We start from the raw sequence: 12,909 nt of genomic DNA on the forward strand, positions 1-12,909 counted from the left end.
ACAGCTCTTTTTTCATGTATTTGTGGTGGCATGATGACGGTTGCCATATGGACTTTTGTTAGTTTTGTTTTTCTTTTTTTCCTCTTTTTATTTTGGTTTTAAATTTTTATTAAAGTTATGTATGGACAGAGTTTAAAGAGTCACATAGCTTTACCTAATTTAATCAGGAAAAACTGGGTCCCTTTCCCACTACTGTTTCCTACCATCACTTTTAGCATGTTTTTGACACTAATCCCCATATTTCTAAATGGTAGGCTCACAGTGTCATCTCTTGATTTTCCTGCTTTTGCTCTTTTTTGTTATATTATTATTTTAAGATAGGCATCCAATAATTTTTAGTCTTCTTTTTTAGTACTGTATTTAAAATTTTAAGCTACAGATTTCCCTCTAATTACTGTTTTAGCTACATTACACATGTTTCGATATTTAGTATTTTCATTATCTTTGTTTGGAAACTTTATTTCCATTATGATTTTTTTCTTTCATCTGTTGATAATGTGAAAGTTGGCTTTCCCAATTTTGTATTTATCTTTTTATTTATCTGGCATACTGTGGCAGAAGAGGACATTCTTTATGATTAGAATCTCTTGAATTTTTTGAGGCTTCTTTTATGGCTTTGAATTTAGTCAATTTTCGTTACTACTTCTTGTACCCTTGAAAATAATTCTGCACCTGTTAGGCACGGTTGTGGGTTTGGCCACTGTGACAGGATTGTTCATCACGTTGAGAAGATCTTTTCTGTACTTAAGGCTTTTTATTCCAGTGCTATTAATTACTGTGAAAAATGTGTTAGAAATTTCTCGCTGTGATTGCAAATGTGTCTCCGTTTTGTAGGTCAGTTTTGTTAAATATTTTTGGAGGCATACGAGTATATATTGATTTCTGTTCCCTCTGAAATGAACTGTTAATGGTTATAAAGTTATTGATACTATAAAGTCTCTAAGACATTTAAGGCAAAAAAGTTTAGAAAGTTATTAATGTAGCTAAATTAATTTTGATGAGCTGCCCGGTATCTTTTTAAAGCCTTTTGCTTTGAACTTTTTGGTATCTTTAGACATGTATCTTTTAAACAGCATACAGTTGGATTTTTAAAAAGCCTGAGGCTGCCATTTAACTGGAGCATTCAGTTCATTTACATATAACTATTACTCTATTTAGATTTATATTTATGAGATCAGATTTTGTTTCATCTCTGTTATCTTTGTCTTTTGTTTGGCCTTCATTTGGATTGACTGTTTTTTGTTTCACTTTTTCACGCGTATTCATTTGAAAGCTCTACAGTCTTGTTATTTTTTATTTTAATCAGCTCTATTGAGGTGTAATTTACATATAATAAACTTCATTCCTTTAAAGTATAAGTTTGAGTATTGACATACATGCAGAAATTCTAGTTACTCTTGATGTAAGTTTTTACTATTCAGAAGTTAATCAGGACCTTTCTTTTTTCTCTTAATTACAAAAGGAAACTTGGAATACTTTTAAGTATCATCACCTCCCAAACCAGTGTATATACTTTTAATTTACATTTTAATTCTAGCTTTTAAAAAATCATTGTGTATGGTACTGCTTTGTGCTTTACATTCAGTGTTTAAGATTTACTCACATTTTTACTATTTTATTTTTCATTTCTTATTGTTTCTCAGACCTTTAGTCTGAATTACTTTCCTTCTGCCTGAAATACACCTTTTAGTGTGTCTCTAAAAGCGCTTTTACTTTGTAATCATTCTTGAAGTTAGTTTCTTTCTCTGGCTAATTTTTAGGAATCAGCTTTATTGAAATATAATCTACATGCAGTAAATTACTCATCTTTAAGTCCAGTGAGTTTTGACGAATTACTGTGCAACTACCCACCCAGCCAAGATAATGAAATTCTTTCTGTCACCCCAGATATCTCCCTGGGCCCCTGTGTGGTCAGTCTCTTCATCTCCTGCCCAGGTAACAGCTGATCTGCTCTCTGTCACTGTAGGTTAATTTGCCTGTTCTAGAACTTCTCGTCACTGCAGTCCTGCATGAATGTGCTCTGGTGTAAGGTTTCTGTGCTCATCTTATGGTTTTGAGGTTCACTGATGTTACTGCGTATATCAGTGGCTCTTTCCTTATTGCCTAAGTAATATTTCATTGTATGAATGTACCATGGTTTCTCTATCTGTTCACTTGATGAGTATTGGAATGCTTGCAGTTTGAGTCCACTGTGAATAAAATTGAGATTAGCACCTGTGTAAAAAGGTTTTTGTGGAAATTTGCCTTCATTTCTCTTGGGTAGATACCAATGAGTGAAATTGCTGGGTAGTATGTATAGGAAGTGTATGTTTTCACTGTACAACACATTGTTTCTGGTGACTTGCAAGATCATTTCTTTAGCTTTCTGCTCTGCAGTTTCCCAATAATGTTGACTAAGGGCAGGTATTCTTTTTTAAATCTTATATGGGATTTGCTGTGTTTTGGAATCTCTGAGTTGTTTTCGTTTAGGGTTTGGAAAAACTCTTTATCTCTCTTTCAGATACTGCCTCTTTCCCTTTTCTTCTCTCTTTTCTTTTGGCATTACTAATTGGATGTAGACTTAAAAACTTTTTTGTTTAATGTTTATTCATTTTTGAGAGAGAGAGAGAGATACAGAGACAGAGACAGAGCACGAACAGGGGGAGGAGCAGAGAGAGAGGGAGACACAGAATCTGAAGCAGGCTCCAGGCCCTGAGCTGTCAGCACAGAGTCTGACACGGGGCTCGAGCCCACACCTATGAACTGTGAGATCATGACCTGAACCGAAGTTGGACTCAACCGACTGAGCCACCCAGGCGCCCCTGGATATAGACTTTTTTACTTTCTTCCCATATCTTTTAACTCTTTTTCATGTTTTCCTTCTCTTTCTCTATGCTATAGTCAACTACATTCCTTAAAACAGTCTGCCAGTTCCCTAATTTTATTTTTGGCTCTGATTGGTTGTTACAAGCATCCACTAGGCATCCAGATTTGTTTTTTTGCGGGGGGGTTTGTAAGGTTTAAAAAAAAATCTGTTTCATTAAACTTCTTGTCTTTTATTTCTTTGAACATATTAAATATAGTCATTTAATTAGTGTTATTAGTGTCTGAAGTTCTTGCAGGTCTTTTTCCACATCTGTTTGTTTTAGTTCCTTCTCTTCTACTTGTTTAATTTTTCATTTAGTTGTATTTTTGTTTTTGTTTTTTTCCCTATGAGCTGGTAATTTTCTTTACAATTCTGTTTGTGGAACTTATGCGGAAACTCCAGAAGTTGTTGTTTATTACTTTTGACAGGCTCTCTTAATAGGTTACATTCCTTCTGAAGGGTTTTTGGACCACTCAGATACGTGAGTTCAGGCTGCAGTCTGTGTGATGTGATGGCAGGCTTTTGATATCAATTTATAACTTATGGGTAGTGATATTTTTCATTCTCTTAGTGCCCAGGTTTGAGACAGTTGGTTTTCCTTGCTGTTTGTTTTCTGGTGGGGGTATTTTTAGGGCCTCCATATCGAAAGTTAGTTCTCTGGGGGTTTCATCTTTATGGGAGAAGGATCTTCTGGTAGAGTCCCCACCTTACGCAGGTTCTGGGATAGTCTTCTATTCTTTATACTCTGAGATGGGAAAACCTAAACCTCCAGGTTACCTGTTTTAGCAAATATTTTCCAAGTGAAAGCCATTTAGTCTTACCACTTTGGGATCCCGTCATCATTTACTCTTTGCTCTTTATTTTTGCTGTCTTATCCACTTGTTGTGGTACTTAAAATATTTTAATATCCAACAATTGTAAGTGTTTCTGTGGGTGGATATCTAGCCCACCGTATTTCAAACAGAGTTTTTGTTGCTCTTGTTTTTTAGAATTACAGGGTCACATAATTTTATATTTTACAGTTCAGCATTAATACCACCACATGTATACAAATAGTGTAAAAAAAGTACAGTGGTATCTTTAACATAAAATAAAGATTTGTTTTATGGAAAAACTAGCCTTCCTATCTAAATAGGCAACCCCTCTTTTCCAAACCATAGTCACAATTAAAATTAACTACAAAAGCTCCAAAAAAGGGGAGACCACTTCAGTGTAAGGTATTTCAGGAGAAATGGGCCCATAATACATTATAAGGGTGATCTGAAGATTGTAGATGAAATTACTATTTTTAATTTTTTTTTTCCCTCATGCATTCAGTTGTACTTAGGGGGACGTTTTCTCACTTCAGCATGACCCCAGATCATAGATGAGTAAACTAACATTAAAATATTTATGGTTAGTTAAGTTACTGTTCTAAGAATAAAACCTCTCAACTATTTGCCTCAACTTACTGTTTTAAATTCATTTATGTACATGGAATGTACTTTTACTCTTTAAGAAAAGCAGCTTTCATGTTATACCCCTATTTGTTTATGGAAAAGCTTCGGGTGCTGCATACTGAGTTTGATACTGAAGTAACATCCTGGATCAAAATGACATCTCAATATAAAATACCACTTATGTAGCAGTGTTCTTTGTATGTTAGTCTTTATAAATCAACAGAGTTTTTAAATGCAAGTTTACTTGCTTTCAACACTTTTAATTTTTTTTTTTTAACGTTTATTTTATTTTTGAGACAGAGACAGAGCATGAACGGGGGAGGGGCGGAGAGAGAGGGAGACACAGAATCGGAAGCAGGCTTCAGGCTCTGAGCCATCAGCCCAGAGCCCGACACGGGGCTCGAACTCACAGGCCGTGAGATCGTGACCTGAGCTGAAGTCGGACGCCCAATCGACTGAGCCACCCAGGCGCCCCGCTTTCAACACTTTTAATGGAGAGCCACCTACCTCTACTACCTCCTTTGTGCCTCCACTGTCTCCTTGGATTAGACATTGTATAGGGGCTGAGAGTGAATCGTCTTAAGGTCCTTGGTTTATATGCAGTGGGTATTTAAAGAATGAATCACAAAGGAAAAGATTCTTAATTTTTACCACATAATGTGTATAAAGAAGCTAAAGTTAAAAGATGAATTGCAAATTCAGAAAAATATTTGCAAAGATAGGTTACGTGGAGGATTGGGGTGTTTGTGTGTGTAATGTAGGAATTTATGCAAGATAAGAAAAACCCTGTATTTCAAGAACAAATAAATTACCTATGAAGAATTAAACCAGCTAACAGATGTATAGATTTTTATTTTTTTTTTTGCTTTTCTCATAGGGAAATTCAAATTAAAATGGCATTAGACAGTATTTCTTATCTGTCCCTTTTGGAAAAGTGTTTTAAAACTATAGTACTTGATGTTGGCAAGGAAGAGAGCAGTTGAAATAGATAATCTCATCCACAGGTACTGGGAATGTACACTTAGATAAGTATTTTTGGAGAGTATTTGGAGAATTTGTATTAAACATTAAAATTGATTATAGTTATGTGACCCTGTAATTCCATTTCAGTGCTTAGGACGTCATCCTAAACAAAAAGTTTTATGCAAAAAGATGTTCTTTACAGATTTTTTTATAATAGCAAAATTTTGGAAATGGCTTAAATATATACTTTGTTTATATGTTTGTTTAAATCCTCTGTTGAATAAAAGATTTAATGCCCAACAGTAGAATAAAAGTTAAATCAGTTGTGGTATATTTCTTTGGTAGAGTCTATATAAGATATAGACGCAAAAAATATTTTTGTAAGTGTAAAAAGAGAAAAGGCTACTTGACCTGTCAGCGACATCCTTTTTTTAAACTTGGCTTCCAGGACACTTTTCTTTCCTGGTGTTTGTCTTTCCTGACTGGCTTTTGCTTCTCCATCTCCTCTAAAGCTTTATTTTCATCCCCTCAACCTCTGTAGTTGATAGTGACCCGAAGTTCAGTCTTCTTCTCTAGTTCTTTTCATTGAAGATCTCCAGCCTCATGGCTTGAAATGATATCTGTATGCTAATGATTCCCAGATTTAAATCTTCTGGATGGGCATTTCTTCTGAATTCTAGACTCATATATGTTCAGTTGCCTACTTTACACGCTTGACTAGCTGTGAATAGCTCACACTTAACATCTCAGAGCTAAACTCCTGATCCTTTTCATTTATTCAGGCAAACACTTGGGCACCGTGTTTGATACCTCTCTGTCCCTTCTGTCCTGTATCTGGTCTTTTACAGTATCATGTTAGTTCTGCCTCACAGTGCATTTAGAATCCAACCCCCTCTTACCACCTTGCCCAGACTCTTAATTTGTCCTCTGTTTCTACTCTCCCCTCCTTAGTCTGTTCTCAGAAGGACACTAGAGCAGTGGTTCTCAACTGGGATGATTTTGTCTCCAGGGGATATTTGACAATGTCTGGAGACATTTTGGGTGATCACAAATGCGTGAGGATACTGTTGGCATCTAGCGTGTACAGAGGAGGGAGGCCAGGGTTGCTGCTAGACATCTTACCGTGCACAAGATGGTGCCCCCTATCTTGCTAGCCCCGGCCCCTGAAACATAGAACCAAAACCAAACAAAGAATAATTGTTTAGATCAAATGTCTTACCCCTGTGGTTAAGAAACCCTGTACTGCAGGTGGTTAAGACACTCTGTACTTACAGGTTCTATTTTGTTTGGTTTTGTTTTTTTTTTCTCAGTGTAAGTCCTGTGTCATGGCACTTCTCTTCCCTAAACCCTCCACTGGCTCCCAGTGTCATTCACAGTAAAAACCAAAATTCTTACAATAGCCTGCCAAGCCCTACAGTATCTGGTCCTCTTTTACATCTTAGAATCCATCTTGTTCATTCTGTTCCAGCCATCCTAACCTCCTTGCTGTTCTCTGCATACACCAAGCACCCTTCTTCTCTAGGGCGTGTGGATGGCAGTCCTTTCTGCCTTTGCTTATATATCATCTTCTCAGGCTTCCCTAATCCATGGCATTTAAAATTGCAGCCCACTTTTCCTCCCTCTGGCATTCGCCATCCACAGTACCCAACTCCCCCCTCTTCTTGCTATTAACACTTTAGTCTAATAAGTTTTCATATTATATATTTGTGTCATGTTTGTTACTTGTGTTGACAGTCCTCGCCCTTCCTTCCATCAAAGAATGTAAGCGGCAGGAGGGAAGAAGATTTGTTTTGTTTTTAAGCTGATGGGCCTTAAGAGCCTGAAACATTGCTTGGTACAAAACAGACACTGTAGTTGTTGAAGTAACAGTTTGGGTGTTGTGCTTCCTTTTAAAAAAAAAATTTTTTTTAATATTTATTTATCTTAGAGAGAGAGAGAGAGAGAGAGAGAGAGAGACAGAGCGTGAGTGGGGGAGAAACGGGGGTGGGTGGGTGGGTGGGGGAGACACAGAATCCGAAGCAGCTCCAGGCTCTGAGCTGTCAGCACAGAGCCTGATGCGGGACTCGAACTCACAGACCGTGAGATCATGACCTGAGCCGAAGTCAGATGCTCAACCAACTGAGCCACCCAGGCGCTCCATCTTTATAATTTTCAAATGTTAGATTCTGAAGCAGCATATGCAATGAATATAGTCTTAATTTTGTTAATACATTTTAATATTTACAGCTAAAAGATCATATGTATTTTTTATTTTCAAAGGACTATGATTTAATCTCCAAAGAACCAAAGCCTTTTGTATTTGAGGGGAAAGTACGCGGCCCTATTGTTGTTCCTACAGCTGGAGAGGAAGCATCTGGAAATTCAGGCAATTTAAGAAAAGGAGTTGTAAGGAAGGTGCATGTGTCTCCTAAAGGAGATGAAGGTGATAAGAAACCTACCTGTATGGATCTGGCAAAAGAAGATATGAAAGATAATGGCAGAACATCACAACAGCAGCCGGGTGATCAAAATAGAACTATTTCTTCCACCCAGGGCCTAAACAACGATATTGTGAAGGCATTGGACCGAATTACGTTGCAGAATCTTCCTTCTCAGACAGGCCCGGGTTTTACCGCAGGAGGGAAGAAGGACTACAGTCTCCCTCTCACTGTCCTTACGTGCGCTAAAGCTTGTCCACACATGGCTGCTTGCGGAAATGTTCTGTTTGAGGGAAGAACAGTTCAGCTAGGGAAGCTTTGTTGTACTGGAGTTGAAACTGAGGATGATGAAGATACAGAGTCTACTTCATCAGTGGAACAGACATCAGTGGAAGTCTCAGATGGACCCACACTCCACGACTCAGATCTCTATATTGAGATTGTGAAAAATACAAAGTCTGTCCCAGAATATTCAGAGGTGGCTTATCCTGATTATTTTGGTCACATTCCACCTCCATTCAAAGAGCCTATCTTAGAAAGACCTTACGGTGTACAAAGGTGAGTTTCAGATTTCTTCTTTCTTTTAAGCAGGACCATTGTCAGAATATAAGACGTACTTCAAAAAACTGCTTTGGTATTTAGGAAGAAAAGTACTCTGAATTAAAGTTATTATAATTTTTTATCCTGCTTTGGAAATTTTGCACTGTTTTAAAATTGTCCTTATGGGTTACTGTATTTTCTAAGCTCATTACTTATTCAGATGAAGCCAACATAATAAACCTGACCATAGGACAGTTTAGAAATTTAGAAATTTTTTATTCATATGGAATCTGAAAGTACAGATTATATACTAACTTTCAATAAATATTAGTAGTAATATATATTTATTTAGTAATTTGATTTTAATTTGAACTTGATTTAGATATATTTAAATCTGTATGATTTAAAAAGAGATGTGGACAGTATTATTTTGTTATAAAAATTGAAATTAGAAATACTCAGGTTGAAAATATGGGATTCATAAAAACAGTAGCTATAGTTCTTAAATCTTGCCAGTTAATTTTAGAAATTACAAATAGTATTCATTATTGCCAACTAGTAATATTTGGCATATAAGTACATTTGTGGTGCAACTTGACTATTTTCAGTGATTATTTTAGGTTTTTGTGATGATGGTTTACCAGTACCTAAACCATGTACATGCACTTACAAGTATAGTGTGTAATGATAAAAGGAAGACACTGCTGTGGGCATTTGATTTTCCTTGGACTGTAGGCTTTTTTTAAGCAACAACTGTATCTTATTGATTTTTTAAATATTTAATGTATAGTATAAATTAATCATTTTACTTAGCAACTTAGTATACGTTTAATGCTACCAGTTGGCTACCTGACCCACAGCTATGGAATCACATACAACATAGCATCAGAACAGGGACTCACTTTGCTGGAAAGATGTGTGGGAGTGGGCATGTGCCCAGGCAACCACTGGTTGCATCACACACTGCACTGTTCAGAGTTGCAGCCCTGAGAACAGTTGCGGTGATGGGGACAAAGTTTGGCCTGCTCATGTTTGCCTTCTCAGTTTCTCCTTAGGAGATGCCCACAGGAACTGTGGGGGAGCTGCATTTGTTCCTTCAAGTGACATTAAGACTGGAAGAACACACATATGTAGCAGCCATACTTGAACCAGTGAATTTGACTTGATAAGAGTGATGAGTCAGTGTGGTGTGTCATAGCAGGATGGGGTATTCTGAAAAGCAAGTCAGAATGTTTGGATTCTAGACTTGGCTGTCCCACTGATTCTGTGTGTGTATGTTTGAGCAAAATAACTTCATTTCTCTAGATACCAGTTTTCTCTCCAGACTGTGGATTGACACCCATTAGTACCCAGTATTATAAGAGAAAGTAGCTGTGTCACACGTAGTGCAGCAACGTATTGTTTCATAAACCTTTGGGTGTGTGTGTGTGTGTGCGCGCGTGCACGTGCTCACATGTATGCAGGGATGTGAGTTTTTTTAAATGTTTATTTTTGAGAGAGTGAGTGAGAGTGAGCGAACGTGAGCGGGTGAGGGGCAGAAAGAGAGGGAGATAGGCTGTGCTGACAGCATAGTGCCTGATGCAGGGCTCCCATGAACTGTGAGATCATGACCTGAGCCAAAACCAAGAGTCAGATGCTTAACTGACTGAACCACCTTGGTGCCCCAGGGCTGTGATTTTTAAAATGTATTTCTTACAGGTCATGATCAAAAAAGTTTGTTATTCACCTTGACCATGGTTAACAAACTATGGCCCATTGTGTCAGATACAGCTCATAGCCTGTTTATGTTCATCCCACAAGCTAAGAATGGTTTTTATGTGTTTAAATGGTTCAAAAAAAATCCAAAGAAAATAACATTTTGTGACACATGAAAATTACATGACATTCATATTTGTGTTTATAAATAAAGATTTTTTTTTTGGAACACAGCCATTTCTATTTGTTTATGTATGATCTCTGGCTGTTTTGGTACCACAATGGCAAAGTTAAATAGTTGTCATAGAGACATGTGGCTTGCAAAACTTAAAATATATACTAACTGATCCTTAAAGGAAAAGTGTGCTTCACCCCAGTAGCTACATAGTCTGAAGGCTTTATGGTTCTGTATTTGCAATAAAATACTTAATATCGGCCAGGTAATAAGGATTTCTGAGTAGTCAGAAATGCTGCTTTTTCTGAAGTCCTACATTGAGGGTATTGTTTCTGGTTTGCTTATATTATTTGCCTTGTCTTCTGCAAGTTATTTTTTGAGCAAATGATAACATTTTGTAAATTATTTGCTAACTTTTAGGCCAGTCCTTATTCAAATGTAGTAACACCGTAAATGAATAATGTCAAAATTAATAAGGATCATTTTCAGAAAAAGGAAGCATTAGACTTCTTAAAATTACTTGGTGAAAATATGTTTTTGTTACTTTGAGTTTCTGCTTTATGATTATCACTGATCTTTTATTCATTAATCTTTTTAAACACAATAAATGAATAAAACTTCATTAAAAATTTCTCCACCCATTTGGAAGGGGAAAAACCCATTATAAGATTCATATCTCAATGTAGATAGTACATTAATACTTAAAATTTGGGATTTTGTGCGGAGGAGCCAAGATGATTGAGCAGCATGGAAGGTCTCTGCTTCTCTTGTCCCTGAGATGCAACTAGATCAGCAGCAAACCATTTTGCACACCTAGAAAATCGATATGAGGATTAACACAACAACTGTATAACTTGAGCCATGGACCTTGGCAGGTACCTGGCATGGAGAGGTGAACGGGTGGAGAGAGAAGCTGTGGAGGGTCGGGAGCTGTTTTTGTTTGCAGAGAGAGGACAGAGATAGGGAGAGAGTATAGGAAAAGCACTCCCCCTCAAAGCAGCTGGAGAGAAAGAGAAAGAGTGGAAGTACCCACAAGGGTGTGAACAAGAAAGGGAGAAAGAAGAAAGGAGAGAGTTTCAATACCATTAGGACTCTATAAACAGGAGAGTGCAGAGTCAGGAACTCCACAGCCAGATAGATACCTGGCGGTGCTCTGGTGGGAAGGATGAATCCCCAGGAGCAGACAGAGAGGTGCGAGGGGTCTTTGGGCCACATGGGAAGAGACAGTTCCCCTGCTGGGAGTACATTTGGTGGAGACTGTGTGGCGTCCCCATGGGAAAAGGTCCCAGCGGACCCCAGAGAACAGCAACGTTTGCTGGTGTTGGAACAAGGACGCTAGGGTGCAGTGAAGCCTTGTGCCAGTTGTGTGTGTTGTGATTTGCCATAGTCCCTTGAACCACTGCTGCTATATGATCACGCAAACTTTTTCTGGGGCAGGCTGGCACCCAGAGGCAGTCTCTGGGTCTCTGCAGTGGTGTGGTCGTGCAAGTGGTCCTGGGGACAAGTCAGCACCTGGCCATTGCTCAGCGAGGCCCTCCCCCAGAAGGTCTGAGTAGGTCAAAGCTGCAGGGCCCTCAGAAATGAGGTGTTTGGAAAAACAGCCCCATCTGAGATAAAATTTGAGAGAGAGGTGCTGCCTGGCAGGTTGATGGCTTGGTCATGGACAGTGTAGAAGCAGGGAGTGGACAAAAGCTGGAAACAAAGGAGAGGTGCCTGATGGCTGCCTGGGGAGAGCACAGAGTTCTGATGCTAGTGACTGGGAAACTGGGTGACACCATCTTCACCTCATTGGCACATACCTCTGCATGTGCCCACATTGATCCACCCCAATAAGCTAAGCAGCACCACCTAGTGGAGAATGGAGCCATTACACCAAGCCCTGTCCAACTGCACCAATTAAGCCCTAGAGGACGACCACAAGTTTTCCTGCCTGCTTAGTGTACAGGCTATAAAATAACTCATAGTTTGACTTCTAGGGGAAACTGACTGTAATTTCATTCTGTTCGCTGGCCCATCTATTCATTTTTTTCTCGTTTTCTTTTCTTATTCTTAGATACAAAAAGAGGAAAATGTATTTTTATTTTGTTTTTATAAAAACATTTAAAATTTTTTTACTGTATTTTTTTGTAAACTTTTCATTCCATTTTACTTCATTTTATTCTGTTTCATTGTATACATTTTTAAAAATTTTAAACATTTTTTTCTTTTTCTCTTTTCTTTCCCTTTTTTCTCTATTCTGTCAAGCTTCTTTCAACAACCAGACCAAAACACACCTAGGATCTGTCTTCCTTTATTTGATTGTGTTGTGTTTAATTTATAAATTTTAAAAATTTTATTCATTCTCTTTCTCCAAAATGATGAAAAGAAGGAATTCACCCCTGAAGAAAGAACAGGAAGAAATGACAGCCAGGGACTTAACACAGATACAAGCAAGATGTCTGAACTAGAATTTAGAATCACTATAATAAGAATACTAGCTGGGGTTGAAAAAAAGCATAGAATCCCTTTCTACGGAGATAAAGGAAGTAAAATCTAGTCAGGACAAAATTAAAAATGCTATAACAGAGATGGAATCTTGAATGGATGCCATGGCGGCAAGGATGGATGAAGTAGAGCAGCGAATCAGTGATAGAGAAGACAAAATTATGGCGAATAATGAAGCAGAAAAAAAAAGGGAAACTAAGGCAAAAGAGCACAATATAGGAATTAGAGAACTCAGTGACTCATTAAAAAGGAATAACATCAGAATCATAGGAGTCCCAGAAGATGAAGAGAGAGAAAAAGGAGTAGAAGGTTTATGTGAGCGAATCAGAGTGGAAAACTTTCCTAACCTGG

General features: G+C 37.8%; 1 protein-coding gene across 7 annotated transcripts in view; it reads left to right on the top strand.

The window, feature by feature from the left end:
- The window catches only part of AGTPBP1 (ATP/GTP binding carboxypeptidase 1), a 160,041-nt gene that overhangs the window by 85,333 nt on the left and 61,799 nt on the right, over window positions 1–12,909 (top strand). For all 7 annotated transcript variants that reach the window (XM_053205196.1, XM_053205195.1, XM_027048187.2 and 4 more), the window contains one exon: window positions 7,507–8,222. In XM_053205196.1, the coding sequence (XP_053061171.1) occupies window positions 7,507–8,222 (716 nt within the window). The remainder of the gene's footprint in view (window positions 1–7,506; window positions 8,223–12,909) is intronic.

Source organism: Acinonyx jubatus, chromosome D4 (assembly GCF_027475565.1).
Source record: "Acinonyx jubatus isolate Ajub_Pintada_27869175 chromosome D4, VMU_Ajub_asm_v1.0, whole genome shotgun sequence".
Taxonomy (NCBI): Eukaryota; Metazoa; Chordata; class Mammalia; order Carnivora; family Felidae; genus Acinonyx; species Acinonyx jubatus.